General features: G+C 35.7%; 1 protein-coding gene across 2 annotated transcripts; it reads right to left on the reverse strand.

The window, feature by feature from the left end:
• Nucleotides 1-2,767: 2,767 nt before the first annotated feature.
• Nucleotides 2,768-12,001, reverse strand: Opa1 (Opa1 mitochondrial dynamin like GTPase). 2 transcript variants are annotated; one of them, XM_077445287.1, is made up of 22 exons: nucleotides 11,902-11,999; nucleotides 8,760-8,853; nucleotides 8,558-8,690; nucleotides 8,374-8,481; nucleotides 7,900-7,944; nucleotides 7,547-7,609; nucleotides 7,297-7,457; nucleotides 7,034-7,221; nucleotides 6,842-6,952; nucleotides 6,643-6,772; nucleotides 6,465-6,563; nucleotides 6,249-6,380; nucleotides 6,017-6,162; nucleotides 5,503-5,664; nucleotides 5,182-5,369; nucleotides 4,917-5,112; nucleotides 4,661-4,849; nucleotides 4,361-4,582; nucleotides 4,207-4,291; nucleotides 4,027-4,120; nucleotides 3,842-3,952; nucleotides 2,769-3,743 (listed from the first exon to the last, which is right to left on the reverse strand). In XM_077445287.1, exons 2-22 carry the CDS (start codon nucleotides 8,841-8,843, stop codon nucleotides 3,679-3,681), a joined length of 2,712 nt encoding a protein of 903 aa, XP_077301413.1. In that variant the 5' UTR covers nucleotides 8,844-8,853; nucleotides 11,902-11,999; the 3' UTR covers nucleotides 2,769-3,678. The 2 variants fall into 2 exon arrangements, with proteins under 2 accessions (XP_077301417.1, XP_077301413.1); XM_077445291.1 differs by lacking the exon at nucleotides 7,900-7,944 and having other exon boundaries at nucleotides 2,768-3,743; nucleotides 11,902-12,001.
• Nucleotides 12,002-19,188: the final 7,187 nt, after the last annotated feature.

Below are 19,188 nucleotides of genomic sequence, written 5' to 3' on the forward strand. Positions count from 1 at the left end.
TCAAATTAATACTTAATAATCAAATTAAATTACAGTAATGATAATTTAACGCTAGAAAAACGAAAAAAAAGGCAGCGAACACATTTGCAATTATTCAATTGTTTGATTATTTACCCTAACAACGCAGGTGGCGACAAGGACACATTTGAAATTATTGCGTTGCAATGCCACTCATTTCCGTTCCCGTTTTTGGGGGATTTTTTTTACAGAAACCATTGTTGGCATACACATTAGGGTTTCTGATTTCCCGGACTTTTTCAATTCCCGGGACACGGGACGGAGCCCGGTTTCGTTCCCGGGATTCCCGGGATCCCGGGACACATGTAAAAAAACATTTTTTTTATTTAATATATTTTTCATTAATAAAAAACATATTTATTTACGCACAAAATATAAAAAAGTAAACAATACATAATATATCTATTAACTGGAAAAAATGTAATTATAAAAGTAAACTTATTTAAAGTAGCTTCTTAAGAATACTAAAATATTTAAATGAGAATTCGAAAGCCTATTTTTAGATTTGGTACAAAAATTTCCAGCAATGGAAACAACTCTCAGTTTCGGTCGAAGTTTTTTATAAATTATCGGTTTTGTATATTTTAATTTCTTTTTTAAAGTCGAGATTATTTTTATTTACGTTATTTTGTATATTTGTCTTTGATAACTCCTTATTTAATTCTTCATTCATCGTCAAACACACAATTGTTTCATCTTCATCCGAATCTAAAACAGTTTCTTCCATTGTGGAATCGTCAATACAAGAAGGATATACTCGCTTCATAATAGTTTCACCGTAGGAATTCGCTTTTATTACAACATTTGAAGAATGTTTTGTTTTGTATAATATTAGAATTATTTAAAATTTGTGTTAAAAAATCAGTTTTAGGCTTCTTCTTTCTTCGATTTTAGTTTTCAATTCTGAGAAAAATTCATCGGTAAGGTCAAGTCCTTCGGTATTGAGATTTTCCAAAAATAGAATTAATAAAAAACGATCTTGTCCAAACGCACAGAACAAACGCTCATAAAACTTCCACGTTCGAGGAATGCGCTGTACTTACTGCTAAACAACAAACTTTTGAGAATATTTTACGATTCTTTGTGTATTTGATTTATTATTTCCCTATGTGCAGTCGTGAAAATGTTGTATATTTTCAAGATTTTTTAAATCGAATTCCCGGGATTCGAGATAAGAATTCCCGGGAATGTCTGTCCCGGGTCGACCCGGGTCAGAAACCCTAATACACATAGGGTTGTCAGCCGTCCAGATTAATCGGGATTGTCACCAGTTTTAAGTCTCGTGTCCCGGTGTCCCGAACAAACCTCTCGGGACGCTCAAATGTCCCGGTTTACTACTTTTTAAATTCCTACGTTTTTAACTCGGAATTAAAAAAAAATAGTGAACAAAAAGTCGATGACAGATGAAAGAAATAGACAATTGAACAATAGAAAATTGAAAGTATTCTAAAATGCATTGAAAACTATGATTTTTTTTTTTTTTTTACATACATACATATATACAAATATACCAGGAAGGCTTAACAGGTAAACCCCAAAAGCACCTTCCTGGTCCACATAATTATTACATAGATACATGTAAATCTAAACAATATCTGACATCTATCGTCAGATATTACAAATATCGTATTAGTACGATAAATAACTTTCATGTAACAATACGAATTTTATATTCGATAAACAACCACAGAGACATCTATGTATGGTGAGCAATATGGCGAAACCTAAGATATAACAATAACTAAAGGTTCGCAACAGAAAATTGGGAAGTAAACGCCAATTTTACAGGAATCGTTTCAATGAAAATCAGAAAAATTGGCAAATTCTGATAAGAAACGATCGACCTTGACAAATCAAGGTCTGGCCAATAACGAGACTCGTAACATCAAGTACGAGATAATTCAACATTCACCACTAGACCACGCTACTGGTTAAATTATTGCCTATAGATTTAAAATATTTATCTAATTAAACAAAAAATACTATTGCAAAAGGCCAAATCTAAAGAAAAATATAAATTTTAGAAACCTACTTTTAAAAAAATTGTATTTTTTTGTTTGTATTATTTGTATTTTATTTAATTTAGATGTTTATGGTTGCTTTTGTTCCTATTCGTTGGTTTATATTATATTGTCAATTGTTTTTAAATTTAATTTATGACTGCTTTTGTTCCTATTTAAGTAATTAATATAATTAAATTATTCAATATAAATTAAAAATTATTTGATCTGATTTTTATTGACGGGGGGGTATCCCGCTTTGACTTGCATGAAATCTGACAACCCTACAAACACACAATAACTCCTGTTAGTGTCATCGCAATCGGTTGAATGGTATAGGAACGCATACGTGACAAACAAACAGACATTGATTTTTTTATATACATATATAAATAACGATTGAACCGATCCATACAGAATGTATGTAGTTTTATTCCACATTTGAGCCGTTGAAACGTCGTGATCGACTGCAATCATAATATAAACATATGACGTATTGGGGAAATCTAATATTCATTTTGCCCGGCCAGTTAAATCTGATAGTTAGTCTGCACTTTGTTCTCATTTACATTTTGACAATATTCGCATTTGAACTTGTGGATCACAGTCTGCAAGCTATAATCATGGTTGATTGTGATTATACCTTGCTTCCATTTGGCAAAACATCCCTTGAGAATAGCCCCCCCCCCCCCCGTATACATACATTCACATATACATAAATGTTAACGTGTAGAGATAAAAAGGCTTAAGCATTGTTGAAGATATTTTTTTTATTGACTATAAAAAAATAATACATTTAATAAATACATAGCAAGTACAACATTTTATATTTCGCATAAAAAGAAGCAATCTTACGTACGAATCGAATGACAAATTTAACAGAAATATAAACGAAACATAGTACTATGCGTACTCGCAAAAATTACACGAGAAAAGCGTGATTATATTGCAATGCAAAATTTATAAATCATACGAGTCGGTGAAGTCTTTAGAACTAAGAATTTTGAACAAATTCGAGTGAATATTCAATAAACAAGGAAAAATTCTAGGTTGTTTGTGTGTATATAAAAAAAGAGATGAGCGTGTTTATATTGATTTCAGAGATGAGTTTGACAACGTTTGGTTTTTCAACATACTATAGATTAACTTGTACTGTTACTTACAATTAAGTTTTCTAATTTTGGGATAGAAAAAAATCAAAATACCAAATTATTCAGCAAAAATTCAACTAATGTATGATTATATCAATTTTTAAAATAAATTTTGAATGTCAACAGGGAAAACACTAGATATCTATATTATTTTTACATTATATACAACAAACCAATTTAAAAATTAAATAAATGCCTTCTCCATGTTTGCTAAATTTGAATAATCCTATGCAGCAGTCTATCATACTCAAAGTCAAATCATAACAATTCCTCTTAATAACGTTAAATCGCGTATACATATTTACAAAAATAAAGTACAGAGTATTAAATTAAATTAATATAAAGTAACAAAAGAAGCGCAATGTTCGTGACCTCACTTAAGACTAAATAAATACCACAATCAAAGGAAACCTATCAATCTTTGCATTTAAAATACACATCTTCGATAAAGTAGAGAAAATAATCTTAAAAATAAATCTTAAATATGTACAGATTAGTATTTATAGTCTTCACTTTTCTTTGTTAATCGAAAGTATGAACTCTTCGAGCTTTTCTTGAATGTGTCGCACTTTTTCTGAAATGACAATAAAATAGTACAGACAGACAATAAAATAAAATAGTACAGACAAATCGTAATACGATAAACGAGCTAATGAAAAATTTTAGACATACTTAAATCTTCAGCGAGGACGACTCTTCGACCGGTCAACAGTTGCTTTTTCCTATCGCCATCTTGAGAATATTCTTCTAAGATGTCTTTCAATTCCTTATCTAAACGACGAGCTACAATTTCACAACACAGCCGATTAGATAAACGATAAGTCTTAATTATATGAAACAATAAGTGAAACACACACCTTCTCTGTTAGTAATCTGTTGTCTGAGCGCATTTGCCGTCATCTTCATCATCTTTCTGATTCTCCAAAAGAGGATAACATCACTACAGTCCATCTAAAAAACGAATTATAATAAAAACAATTTTAATAAATAAAACAACATATTATTATAATCAATATACTAATAAAATAATCAATAACCTCTATATCCATTCCGCTTTGAACGTACAAGTAATAACCTTTTCTACAGTCGTATGCTCGGGAAAGTGCCCTTTTGAGGAAATGTCTAAAAATAATAATAAATTGAATTAAATCAAATTGAAAACACTGTCGAAGTATTTGCATCATTGCTTACCTCCTATAAACTTGATGCCATGTATCACGAATGTAATCAGAGTCTACGTCTAAATTCTTATTTTGTAACGTTTTCCTAATGGCGGCTAATTCTTCATATGAGAGTGTGGGTGGATGTTTTGCATTGTTCCTTGAATAGTCGTGCTTCAGCGTGTCTTCGAGTTGAGATATTACAGCTTTACGTCTCTCCTGTTCATCGCTGGTATTCTGCCAATAGAACCACCTGAAAAATTTAAAAAAATAGTATCAAATAAAGCTGTATATCGCAAGCATTTTTATATGCATATCGAAACATGCAAACCTTTCTTTGAAAGACGGTCCAGTCATTTCTTTGAGATTTTCCTCAGTGCATTTCAAAGACTCGTTGACGGATTGTTCCAGGAATTGAATCGCTTCGTCCCAGTGTCGTTTGCTACTCAAAGCACGATCCTGAAGAGCATTCAGTTGCAATACACGCACCATCTCCGAAGCTTTATCTTCCCATTTGTGCCTAACATAAAATGAAACATTAAAAACTCAAAATATTATCATTTAATATGATTTTTTTGCTAGTGTACCTTCGCACGGCCTCTTCTACGACGGCTCCTTTTAAATTATCGAAAACGTCATCGTGGTTTGGTGAAAGTTGAGCTTTTCTAATGAACTCTTGGAATTCTAATTGAACCGTCTCCCAGCCGCAATTCACAGACATTTCGGGAAGGCTCTCCTCGGCCCACTGCTTCAACTTAATATCAACAGTAGTGTTGAATGTACCTGGAAGAATATTCAATACAAATAAATATCTAAACATTAAATGAAATAACTAGTATTGTGGAAACTTACCGGAATTCGGAGACATGGCGGCCGGCAAATAAATATTTTCGAAGACGTGCGTCCTTGTTTTTTGCCACAGCGAGTCTAAAAGCCTCGTCTCCCATATGCTGGGAGCTACCATCGACAAGTTGACGCTCTCGTCTAAAATTTCACCACGAGCACGCTCGAATAACTCGTCACGATCGAGTTCCCTTGTTCTAGAATAATTAAAACGGCGAATTTAATTCAACGTGGAAAATAAGCACAGCTTGATGGTTGCATCAATGCTAACCACCGAGAGGTTGCCAGGAACGTTCTCAACACTAGTAAATAAATAAAAGGCGCCACTACCTTGGATAGTTGTTTTTCCATTCGGTCTCCAAATTAAATCTCATCGCTTTGAAAGCGTCAGCTTGCTGTTCAACGGAAGCGAGTACCATTTTCCAGAAGCAATCGGCGACGGCCAATGATAGATTTCTCGTTGTCAATTGACTAGACATGATCAAACCATCTCTGTAAACAAACAAAAAATACCCAGTTGCAATAGACGTTGACAAAGCTTACATTGGCCAAGTATTTTACAAGTTACATGAAAATAAAACGGATAACAACGCACGCAAATCTTATTTAAAATCGCAGTAACCAACAATTGACACGAAAATATTGTATTTTAATAGTTTAACTACACAAAGATTATAAAAATTGAAACATAACGGAATCTTTGTGTATGTTAAATCATTATGAATACAATAAAGAAATGTGACATAAATTGCTAGTTTAATAATATATATTTATATAATCGCATCGAAAGCAATAGAGGAAAAGAACATTTTATTACATCACTAAAAATAAAACAAAAGATTACTTGAAAAGTTTAGAATTGCGGAAAAATTTCTCTTCGTGCTCTTTGATAGTTTTAATGGAATCGTCTTTATGACCACGACCTGTCACAACAGCAAAGTATCCGAGGGCTTTCATTGGGAACAACTTCCCAGAAAGTATCTTACGAATCTGCAACAATCAACCACAACAATAAATTAACAATTCGTACTTGAAATACATATAATCTACGTACGCAAAACGACATAAATAATTACCCTATTAGGATCGGTCAAGTTTTCCTCGGCCATATCGACTTTGGTGAGGACAAATATGGTTCTTTTGCCAGAAGGATCGCACTGGGATACGAGATCAGTTACATTGCTCCTTTCCGCGTCAACAGAACCATCCTTTTAAAAAGAAATACAATCATTTATAATCACAACACATACATACATACAATACAAATAATACAAAAACCTTAACGCTCATACTTGTATACACAGAATAATAGCATTCGGATTGTTCATATAATCTTGCGTTATCTTTTTAATTGAGTCTTTAGTGTCCGATGCCATATCTACGGTTTGAGTCTGAAAAGATGTTCAATACTTAAAAATTCAACCTAAATATGTAAATTGTACATAAAAAAATAACTTAAATCCCACTAACGGAAATGATTCCTGGCAAATCGACGAGTACCATTCTGTGCAAACCAGGCCCTCTTACAGACATGGAAATAACGTCATGGGATACAGTCCTACCGTTACGTACACTATTCCGCATCCTCAGCTCTACTTCCCTATAAAATTAAATTAAAAATTTACATGCATCCTGCACATCAGATTTATACAATACGTTATTATCGTACCTTCTAAGTTCTGATAGATCAGACTCTTTGGTTAGGTCGAATTCTCTCGTCGAATCGCGGAATTGAGCCACATGATACGGACCTTCAGACAGTGTCACCTTGACTGGAGCACTGAAATATAATAACGCTGTCATAACATTTGTTAAGTAAATATAAAAATTCAGTAGTGAGTCAAGTTTGCATATTGATTACCGAGTCATCATTTCGCCAGCACCTCTTGGGAAGATGCGAGCCTGTGCTACCATTTCTAAGACGCTCGTCTTGCCGGCACTCTGATCTCCGACTACAACTACCCGAGGAAGTTGATCGGTGCTGCCCAAGCCACCACCATAGCCAGCCAACTCGTCCAAAACTTCCGAATACATTTCGATTAAGGATTTCTGAAATTTTAAACTCCAACATTAATTCATTTTTACGCATTGTTGTATATGTATTTGTTAAGTTTGTATAAATACCTTTGTTTTCTTTAAAGCAGCTACATCTCTACCGCCGCGTAGAAGTAAATTTTGTTTTCTCAATTCTCTATTCTCGGATTCTAGCTCGTCTAACTTGCGCTGGTAGCTGGCTTGCATTTGCATCATTTCTTCGTACATAGAATTGGACGGCTGAGGATATTCTATAATTTTTGCAGAGAAAATACGGTTCAGTTTTAATATGTATTAAAATTACAGATACATATACGACATTGATCGATAGATAGCTTACCATTGGAAATATCATGGACTTTTGCATACACTGTGCTTGAATTGGAAATATTATCCTTGACATCTGTTTAAATTAAAGAAGAAATATTCAATAATCAAATATCATTTTATACTGATTTGATAGTAGGAAGTATTAAGAATGAAAAACATTAATTAGTTAGTTTTGACAAAGTTAGAACAATGTTTTCGTATACATTGACGATTTTGTATTCCTTGTTTCGTGAATGAATAAAAAAAATGTACTAAAGAAAGAAAAAAATGTACTGATCAGTTTCATGTGAACGTTTAATCTACCATGGACTACATTTTTTGAATGATTTTTTCCGCATTTTATTACTTTAAAAATGTGTTTACCTGAATAGACTTTTGAAATTAACTCTATCCCTTCATGTGTTACACCTAAGGAGAAAAAAAAAATAACGCTTAAAATATAATACAACACATTAAATGAAAAGTTTGTTTCTTTTGAAGGAATACAAGGAGTGGACGTGGGAATTTCTATGTAACGAAATAAAAAAATTTAGTTCGATGAAATTTATAGATTAAATAAAGGACAAACGTAACCATTACTGTATACATTTATACAGCTCAAAACTATAATAGTGGGAAACAAAAATCATCAACATCATTCAATAAAATGTATACCATGTATCGCATAAGAAATATAAAAAAAAGCACTGCATATTTCACATAAAACTAGCAAAAACAATTAAGCGAGTCTATATGGGGGTTTTTAAATCAATAGAATGCGAGTGCAAAACTAGCCGATGTTTCCTTTTTTTCAAATTTAATAAGCGACAGAATGAAAAAAAAATCAAAGTATATTACTTTCAGCATTTCTCTTCTCCGCAGCTTCGATTGCATTTTCCCATCTCTCGCCAAACCACTGCTTCACTTCGTAATATTTGTTTTGACTGAGAGCTTTCAATCTGGAATCTAAAATCCAAAAATTTTGTCAGCATTGATATTTTCATTAAAAAAAAAAAACTGAAATGGAAAAAATAAACATTACCAATTTCAATATTACTGATGTTATCTCTCATCGATATGAGTGTTCCGGTAAACTTATTCAATTTTTCAGCATCGGGGAGCACATCGTCGAGCCAACTAAGATCGGGAAGATTCTCCTGCCATTCCGAGTATTTCTACAAAACAAATATGACAATTAATTAGAATTTCACAGATTGTGAATGCTCAGCCTGGAAGATATTTACCTTTTTGAGTGTGACACCACCGCCGACGGCTCCACCGAGAACCCAATAGCGAAGACGCAGAGCACCGCGTACTACAGACAGCATCGTGGTGTAGCTGAAAACAATATAATTACATATAAATAGTATCATATAATTTCTTTTTAATATATACAATTAAATTATGGATATAAATGTTCATTTATCATGACAAAAGTTGTCACAAATCCTGCCTTCTATCGTTGAAAATGGAATGTGAAAGGTACTCCAAAGTAAAATAGAGTAGTTTCTTATATCTATGTTTATTCCAATTCATATTACCCTTAAAATCAACGAAAAAATATGGAAATTACAGAATAGTCTCACGAGCAGAGTAAAGTATTGCTCTATACACTGAAGGCAAGACTGAAACAGTACCTTGACTGGCAAATTCCGGAAGAGCAAACTAAAGGCAGAGAGAGGCATGCAAGAACAAATTTTAAATGTATGACAAATAATCAAAGAAATTCTTGATCTTAAGGTTCCCGTAACACTGGTTTATATATTAAACAAAAGCTTTCGATTGTATCAATTGGAACTGTCTACGGAAGGTCTTAGAGGAGATGGATATCCCAAAACAATAACACTCATTTATAATCTACATATTTATTTATTTATTTTATTCTAAACAGACCATTGTGGCATAACAGGAATTCCTAAAGCGCCACAATGGTCAAAAAATATAACACAAAAAAAAACAAAATAATATACTCATCAATTATACATAAAAAAAAATACATTTGAACATAAATAGCCAGCAGTATGGCTCGGTGGTTGGGCTTTTGCTTAGCGCCAAGAGGATGTCAGGTTCGATCCCGATCGACCTCGATTAAAAATAATTTATTTTGAGTACTTTCTGTAATGCTGCTGGTCAGACTTGGATATTTGTGACTCCAGGTCGAACGTTTCCTATCAGAGTTTGCCAATTTTTCTGATTTTCCTGCTAAAAACCTTACTACTTATTATGTCACCACTATATGATCATATACACTGTGATTAATGTGCAATAAAAATTTATGTTCAAATTCATAGATGTCTCATTAATTTCGAGTTTTCAATGTCTCGTGATTCAACGACTTGTGTAATAAAAATGCTGCTTTGTTTGTAATTGACCAGGAAGGCGCATTGGGGTTTACCCGTTAGGCCTTCCTGCTATATTTGTATATATGTACAGAATGCGGCAACAGTACATAGGAATAGACGAGTTTCTTTTGGAAACATTTCGAGTGCAAAAAGGCATCTGATAGGGATACTTACTATCTATTGATTTTTTTAATACATATATATGGGGAATATGTAATGAGAAAAGATTTCTAATATAAGATTCGCGGACGACACAGCGTTAATGGCCAGCAATGAGGATGAAATGGTTGAACTCCTTCGTAGAATAGAAATAGAGAGTAAGCATTTGGTTTGACGGTATAGAAGTGGTGGATAATTTTTTCTATCTGGGATCACTCATGTCCAACATGGCAACGGGTAATCTTAGCAAAATCGGCAATGTCACAGCCAACGAAGATTTGGAAGAACAGAAGCATTACAACCGCCTTCAAAATCCGTCTCGTTACGTCTCTTTTTTCTGTCTGCTTTTATGGAGTCGAGATGTGGACTATAAAGGTGGCGGATAGACGGAGAATTAACGCCTTCGAGATGTGGCAGTTGCGCATGCCTTGAACCGACAGGCGCACAAATGTGTATTTATACAATTTTCCCGAGACGTGTATTACAATTCTTCGGCCATATTGCACGAAGAGGTGAAGACAGTCTGGAAAAATTGGTTGTGGTTGGTGGTGTGGAGGGCAGAAGAGGCAGGAGTAGATCCTCAGCACGCTAGAGTGACCAGATATGTACAGCGATGGGCTCTTCCATAGTGGCAAATCTTCGTCTGACCGAATCCAGAAACGAATGAAAGCAAATAGTTAACTAGACATCATAGTCACTATCCTCAGTGATGAGGCATACGACTCTTAATATACTTGGGTTGACAGATTCGAATCTCTCATATAGTCCAATGCCTTAAAAGACTATGAGGAAATCAATGAATCAATCTACCTAGGTGCCTTGATCTCAAGAGAAGGATCGGAAGGCAATCGGAAATCTGCAGAAGAATTGCAATGGTGAAAACGGCGATGATCAGTCTGACAAAGATATAGATATAGAACAACTGATATTGAGATAAAGGAATTCTGTTTGGTGCGATCTCTGGTGATCCCTGTTGCATTGTACGAAGTCGAGACATGGACGGTTAAAAATAGAAAGGAACATGTTAACTGATTTCGAAATGTGGTGTCGGAAGCGGACGCTGTGCATTCTATAGATTGCAAGGCGCACAAACATCTCCATCTCCAAAGAGCTGGCAGCGTCAGAGAGACTCTTCACAACATAAGGAAGAATGTGGAGTCTAGAAAAGCTGTAGTCACCGGATCACTAAAGAGGACGGTCTCCCGTAAGATGATCAGATCAAATTAACTTTCAACTTGGCACAGAACCGGAAGGAGTGGAGGCGAATTGTCCACTGGATTTCAGATGATATCAATGACCACGACGCTCAGCATTGAGCGAACGAGAAAGATATACAGAAAAAAGAAAAGATATACAAAACAGTATTTAGAGGTTAGGACGAAAATGCCGCAATCAAAATCACCCCCAAGAAACATGTCTCTTGTGAGGGGCAAATCTTCTGACACGTTAATACTGAAATAAAGTAGGGGAAAGATGGTTGAATAAACATCCATAAGAACAACCGTATTCGAAATATATTAATTATTTTTTATACCTCTAATCAGTATTGACCAAGCTAACTAAATAGTAAACATTCTGTTACAGTGTAAGGTACTTTGAAGATTCACATTGATTTCAATTCGCGTATGGCGAAATTCCAACCAAGTGTTTATTTTTAGTTCGAACGTATTACCAGTGTGCAAATGAGAGGTTCGCGTATTCAAATGAAGCTTTGATAACAATGATGACTGATGGAACGTAGCGACAGATTATGTCACTCGATAAGCCGTCGACATAACCTCAAAGAGCGATGAGCGAATCGATCGGTTGGGGCCATGTTTTGTGGAGTTGAGGTAAAATTTCGAAACGAAACGAAAGGTAGAACTGGTGGAATGATGGTACTTACGTGAGTTGATAGACCGCCAATCAGGCGAGAATAGTCGGTGACAGCTACTCGCGAAAACCGAACATCACCTGTGAACAATGTTGCCACACTCGGGATTCTCCAACGTACGTAGTGCTACCAACCTGGGCATTATTACAATTAACGCTTTCGTGGACACTTCAAAATTACTTGCGCCTAGCGCGTGGGACACCAATTATCGATGCATTTCATGAACATTTAAAACATAGATAAAACATCACTAAAACCCACAATTATCGTATATCGCTTATAGTCGCTTCTACTTCGCCAGAAGGCCGCCGGTCGCCGTTGCGAATGGTCGTGCTTGGTGATCGTGGTCATATCATATTTGATTTGATGTTTGATTTCAGCATGGGAAGTGGGGGGCGTACAACTTCGTAATTTTAATTTCTAATTTCTAAATAAGATAAATTAATTTTGATGAATAATTTGATTTTTGCGATACATCGACTGTACATACATACATATTATAAACATCAACTAGTAGTAAAAGTAATAATAATCAAAAGCAGTTGTTCTAACTATCTAATTTATACAAAAAATCGTATGTATTGTCGTGGAAAACAACTGAAAAACACTATTGTGAAAAACAAATGAAATACACTGTTGTGATGTGTAGGCATACCAACTTACTTTTCACTCGCGCCTGTAAGCACAGACTTGTCGGGCGCAGTAAACATGTATATGTACATACATATATAAAAAAAACAAGTGGACGGTCCGTTACAAACGGTTTCGCGACAACTGGCTCACGGTTTCGCGACAAACGGTGTTACGCGCACGAAATTTCACTCACGCGACAACAGCTCAAAACAGTTATTTTGACAAATCTGCGGATTTTCAAAAGCATTTGTTTAGTTTGTAGTACCGGTAGTTCCAAAGGTTTGTTTTCGGTCAAATACTGATACCACCAGTATCGGCACATTCGGTAATGCCCGTGAGCCAGCTGTCGCGATTGAAATTTTGTGCGCGTAACACCGTACGCACACACGGACACACGCACGCACGCACGCACGCACGCACACACACATCGAAATCAAAATCGCACGCACACACACACACATTGAAATCACACGCACGCACGCACTCACACCCACACATCGAAATCAAAATCGCACGCATGCATGTACACACACACATCGAAATCGTATCACGCACGCACGCACGCACGGATGCACGCACGCACGTACACACGTACACACGCACACACGCACGGATGGACGCACGCACGCGCAAACACACGCACGGCCGGACGGATGTACGCACGCATGAAATCACGCACGCACGCACATCGAAATCAAAATGACAACAAGTGACAAAAGTGTGTGTTTGTGGGGGGACGTAATTGTTGCAAGTTTATACAAGCTTACAAACTACATAATTGTCACGCGCGCCTCTATGGCACCGTCCACACACACGGTATTTACCGGCGTATCCAGTTCCCATATTGCAACCTGTGGTTGCTATTTAGGAACTGGTTATGGAAAATATCGTAAATATCGCCGGTAAATACCGTGTGTGTGGACGGCGCCTATGCATTATATGGCTAGTCCGGCGCAATAAACAAGTTTTATGTGACGACTGCAATTGCAGTCGTGTCCCACGAGCATACAAAAAAATGACTGCAATTGCAGTCGTGTCCACCAAAGTGTTAATGACGATTGGATGGTAAAGGGACTACTAGTCAAATGTGAACCTGTCACAGGACAACTGGTCGCTCTAGATCGGTCACTCGTGATCATCCGTCACGCTAAAACTGGTCACGAGAAAACTAGTCACACGCTAAAACTGGTCACCCGCTAAAACTGGTCACACGCTGAAACTGGTCACGAGAAAACTGGTCACACCCAAAAATTTAAAATTGGTCACACAAACAAAAATATTCTCAAATACTTTTTATTTACGAAATTTTTATTATTATCGACTAGACATATGTTCGAGCCAAAGGCCCTCGTGGCCGTTGTTTGTGGTCTTCGCGAGGAGTTCGCGGGCATCTGTCAGCCCATCTGACGATCGCATCGCTCGCATCCGAGAAGGTTGGCAATCGCTTTTGCGTTCATTTCACTTTGACAGTTCGAATGTCAAATCAAAATTTAATCTTAATTCACCGTGTGACCAGTTTTCTCGTGACCAATTTTAGCGTGTGACCAGTTTTCTCGTGACCAATTTTAGCGTGTGACCAGTTTTCTCGTGACCAGTTTTAGCGTGTGACTAGTTTTATCGTGACCAGTTTTAGCGTGACGGACGAGTGACCGATCTAGAGCGACCAGTTGTCCTGTGACAGGTTCACATTTGACTAGTAATCACCGAACTCGATTGGATACGTACTCGGTACTACGGTAATTGGACTATTCGTCACATTGGGGTGGTCACAAAGACATTTTTGCCATGAAAATCGCGAATACACAATATTTGGCACTCAAGTTTTCGTTACTATGATTGTCCGAGCCAAAAACCCACATGGCCGTGTTTTGGACTCTTACGGGCGCGCGCTCATTTTACGAGGCGCGCTCATCTGTCAAACTCTGACGCCCGCCATCCGCCGGCCGGGACGGTCTTGGCGTAGCTGGTGGCTGGTCTACCTTGCCTGACCAGCTGCAGCCAGCGTACTCATCCACAGCCCCCGCCATAAAGGGGCACAGGCGAGAGGCGTCGAGAAACTCCCCGGCTCGCCATCTACTCCTTAATAAACGAGGATAAACCGACTTGACGTGTCTAATTCCCCACCCCGCCCTGTTCCAGCACGTGCTCCAGAGCGAGCTGAACACACACAGAGCGACGACACACACACACAGCCACTGGTCACCCATACATATACACACATTACAGCTCCTGCAGCTATCGTACAATGATAGTTATCGTTAGTATGATGGACTTTTCGACCGCCATATGTTCCGTTATAGAGATTTTTGTGACTTTGTGACCAGTAATCACCGAACCCGGTACTACATAACAGGTCTACCTCACGGGACCGAAAGTGAAAAGCCCGAAAACTCAAATATCGGAAAATCGAAAGCTAAAAAAAGGGTCTCTCCCCCCGTCGTACATACTCACTTAATTTGCCCGAGCAGGATACAACGGGAACAAGAGGAACAGGCTTTTCCTCCCGCATTCTGCGCGTGCACATTAAACAAGGCTGTATGACAAAAAGAGAGATAATTTCACCGCATGCCACTCATATATATTATATAGGGCGTTACACAACATATAAATAAAGATAGACAATGGCGTCACAAAGCAGATGCGGGGGGTGCGAAGCGCACCGGGTGTCCCCATCTAGGGAGTAACACTAAATGAAAAATACACACAACTATCGTCATATTTATAATGGTAAATAGATTATCACGCATATTGCGATCGCCCAAAAGACAATCTGCCACGAAAATCGCGAATACGGAATATTGGACACTCGAGTTCTCGTTAGTATTATGGACTTTTCGGCTGTCAGATATTCCGTTATAGAGATTTTAGTGACTTTTGAGCGAGCGTTTTGTGCGTAATAATCACCGAACCATATATAATATCGCTATTCTGTTTGTCTGTCTATATGAGATAACACTCGCCGTACTATAATAGTCGTTTCGATTCGACATATGTACATATGTACGTCACAGCTAAACCACTGCCAAAACATAATACAATAACAAAAGAAAAAACTTCTATATATACTGATCGCTACTTAAGTCTCCTATAGGCTGAGAATTGACCACCGTCTTTTGAAAATGTATTTAATTAATTGATTAATTTTTCTATCGGTGTTTTATATTGTTTATATGTAGGTAGGTAGTTTTTACCATTTTTTTTTCATATTAAACAAGTAAATATAAATAATAAATTAAATATATTTAAAAGGTATTTGAAAAAAATTCGACCACGTGGGGCTCGAATATATAAATAATTATTATGACAAATACATTATTTAAATATTTTTTGTCTCAAATATTTGGACTAATAACATTAACATATTACCTATATTGAACTTATGTATTTATTTTTCTTCAGGAGTATAATTTTCGCTGTCCCCAAAAAGTCTCTTAAAATATTGAATGTTGTATGGAATGATTCAATGTTGAAATCAATTATTTCATGTGTTTTTTTTTTTGTGTTTTACATTAATAAATACGTATGGTAATTGGATTATTACGATTTTTAATACGTTTATACGAAAACCCAAAATACGATTTTTGCCATGTAAATCGGGAATACAGAATATTTGGCACTCGAGTTCTCGTTAGTATGATAGTTATCGATACTGTGATAGACTTTTCGGCTGCTAGGTGTTCCGTTTTGTGGGCAATAATCACCGAACCAATGAATATATATATTTTGTTACGATTTTGAGACGCCAGGAGAGACTCCGCTGGTTCACATTCCATCAGCATCTTTGACTTTTCGATTGTTTAAAGGCCCTCTAACACATTTGATCATTTCAAATTTTGATTTATGGAGGCTAAATTTTATATTATGAGCAAATAAAAAACACCAGTACACATAAATATCAGGAAGGCTGTCAGTAATGTGTTGATTCGTATCTGATGAAAATTTAAGGCGACCTAGGGTTTTTCTTTGGGATAGATCTAATTCTACATTCGCGAACGGCCACAGGCCCGAGCTTAATGAAACAAAACAAATAAAATAAAAAATCATGTCTTCGAATAATGTGTAAACCAAAGCTGTAAAGTTTTGTAAAATTTCAATGACTTTTTTCGATTTTAAATAACTTTTTAATATTTGTATAATTACACGATAATGTGTGTGACATTGTATAAGTAAAACGTCTGCAGTGAGCTGAATCATCAAAAGAAAAGCAATATTTTTATCTTTGTCTTTTTCTCTTTTCAGGTAAACTCGAAAAGTATGTACATATAATAAGAGTTTGCCTATCCATAATCAAACATATATGTACATACGTTTGACTTAATTCAACCATACTAACCATATCGAATTTTCAAAACTAAATTAATTTATTCAGTCATCGAAAAGATCGCCAATCAACTGAACAAATACGTAAGAACATACATAACTACAATATCGAAACAATATAATTAGTTGTGTGTACAAATATATGTATGTATATTGAATGTTATAGTATAACTGTTCCAACTATGTACATACATACATATTAATCTATATTATTTGTGTAACTCCTCATGTATGGACGTGTACAAGTACGGATAATGATTCATTTTCAATAAATACACTTGTTTTCAATGAAAAAATATATTTTGAGTGACACTTCAATGGTTACATTATATTTCTTATTATCTAATAATACTTTAAAGGTGGGGACACAATTTTAAAACTATATATATATATATATATATATATATATATATATATATATATATATATATATATATATATATATATATATATATACATATATTCAAAGTTATAATCATTTTTAACAAGTATATGTATGTATAATAATCTTATTGGAACAACTCAATGTAATGTAAGTTCACATTATTTATGGAAATTTCACTACTATATAGTCACGGTCTAAATGGGTTGTGTACATCTCATAATCTAAGACTTTGTGTTCAGAAAACAAATGCCGCAAGTATTTTGTTTTTGTGTGAGACCATACACCACATAGCTTGCACTGCCTTGAGTTTTCAATAAGGTCATTCCGAATGTGTATATTAAAAAAAAATCGGTCAAGAGCTTCCGGAGAAGTAACACGTAAATTATCTGAATATTTAGGTGCATTGGGCTCAGATGAATCGGGTTTAGAAGAATCAGGTGCCAATGAGTTGAGTTTAGAAGAACTCGGTTCTGAAGAATCCCCTTTAGAAGGATTGGGTGCCGAAGAATCTCCTTTAGAAGAACTCGGTTCTGAAGAATCCCCTTCAGAAGGATCGGGTTCCGAGTCTGAAGAACCGAAGATGTCTGGAAGATCGGGTTTAGGATAATCAGGGAGAAACATGAACTTCAAAATACTGCTGTACAATTTGCGAATATGCTGTAAATAGTTGTTATTCAATTCCTCCATATTCATGGCGTTGAAATCCTTTTGTGCCGTTTACTTAATTCTCAGCAATATCTGAAATAATTGTAAATAATAATAGGCTTGTAAAAATAGTATCAAATTGCTGATAGTGAAAATTTTAAATATTTAAAAATTTGTTTAATATATAAAAAAAGTGCCGATAAATAGTGCAAAAATTTGTTTTGACTCGTGATTTAAAATAACACTTTTGTTATACGTATCAGAAAAAAATACTGAAAAACATATCTCACCCGATTGTTCCTTTCTTTGTTTTAGCGGAAACCAAAAACTATCACAACTCCGTACTCTAGAAATCAAAGCTGCAAAAAAAAAAAGTTTTGATATACAAAAATCACAATTATTGCTATAGTTCTATTTTGTTGCAATACGCATTGGCGTATTGCAACAAAATATTTATATTTAAATAGGATACACATATGTACACAATACAAAATAAACCATTTCCATTCGCAATGCCAAATTTCACACAAGGTCGCACGAGAAATACAATTTTACATACATACAATCAACGCTTAAAAGAATGAAAATATAAAGACATACTCGCATTTAGTATAAATAATACATATTCGCATTTAGTATAAATAATACATATTCGCATGAATAAAGTAAATCGCATATGTACATAAGTGTGGAAATTGAGATGGACATTTGTAAGACTCGGTATTAAAAAAAACTGCATACGAAGAATCCACCAACTGGTTGAATTGTATTGTGAACAAAAGCGTTCTGTTACAATACAAAATCTGACAGATTGCTTGTCACTAGAATGACCAAATCCTCCATTTGTAGGCAAGTGTCAAAGTGAATAACCAAAAATATGCGTAGATCGAGCGGATTTTATCGATGTGTGATAGTCGAACAAATTGATCAGCTCAGGTTGACACATTTGACGTGGGAACAAAATAGTAATCAAAATATTGTATCACCGTTCTCTCGTTATTCGCTGCTGCCGTTGAGACGAACTTCTCGCTACTGACGTCACGGGCGAGGTGTGACTCTGTGACACGAGCTTATCGCTTTTCTGAAAGGTCAAGAACATTCATTGAAATGAAGTAAAACGATTACAATACGGGTCGGGTAATGTCAGATGACAAGATCAACCTAGATGAAGGATGAGCCGTGTCGGAGTTGGCGCCATAGGAATCGGATGCTCACGTTTCTCACTTCGATTGAACAGTAAAACTAACATCACGTTATACGACCATTACGTTATTAAAAATCGTCGCAGATTTTCTCGATGTAAAATATCGATCATG

This window comes from Arctopsyche grandis, chromosome 2 (genome assembly GCF_051622035.1).
Source record: "Arctopsyche grandis isolate Sample6627 chromosome 2, ASM5162203v2, whole genome shotgun sequence".
Lineage (NCBI taxonomy): Eukaryota > Metazoa > Arthropoda > Insecta > Trichoptera > Hydropsychidae > Arctopsyche > Arctopsyche grandis.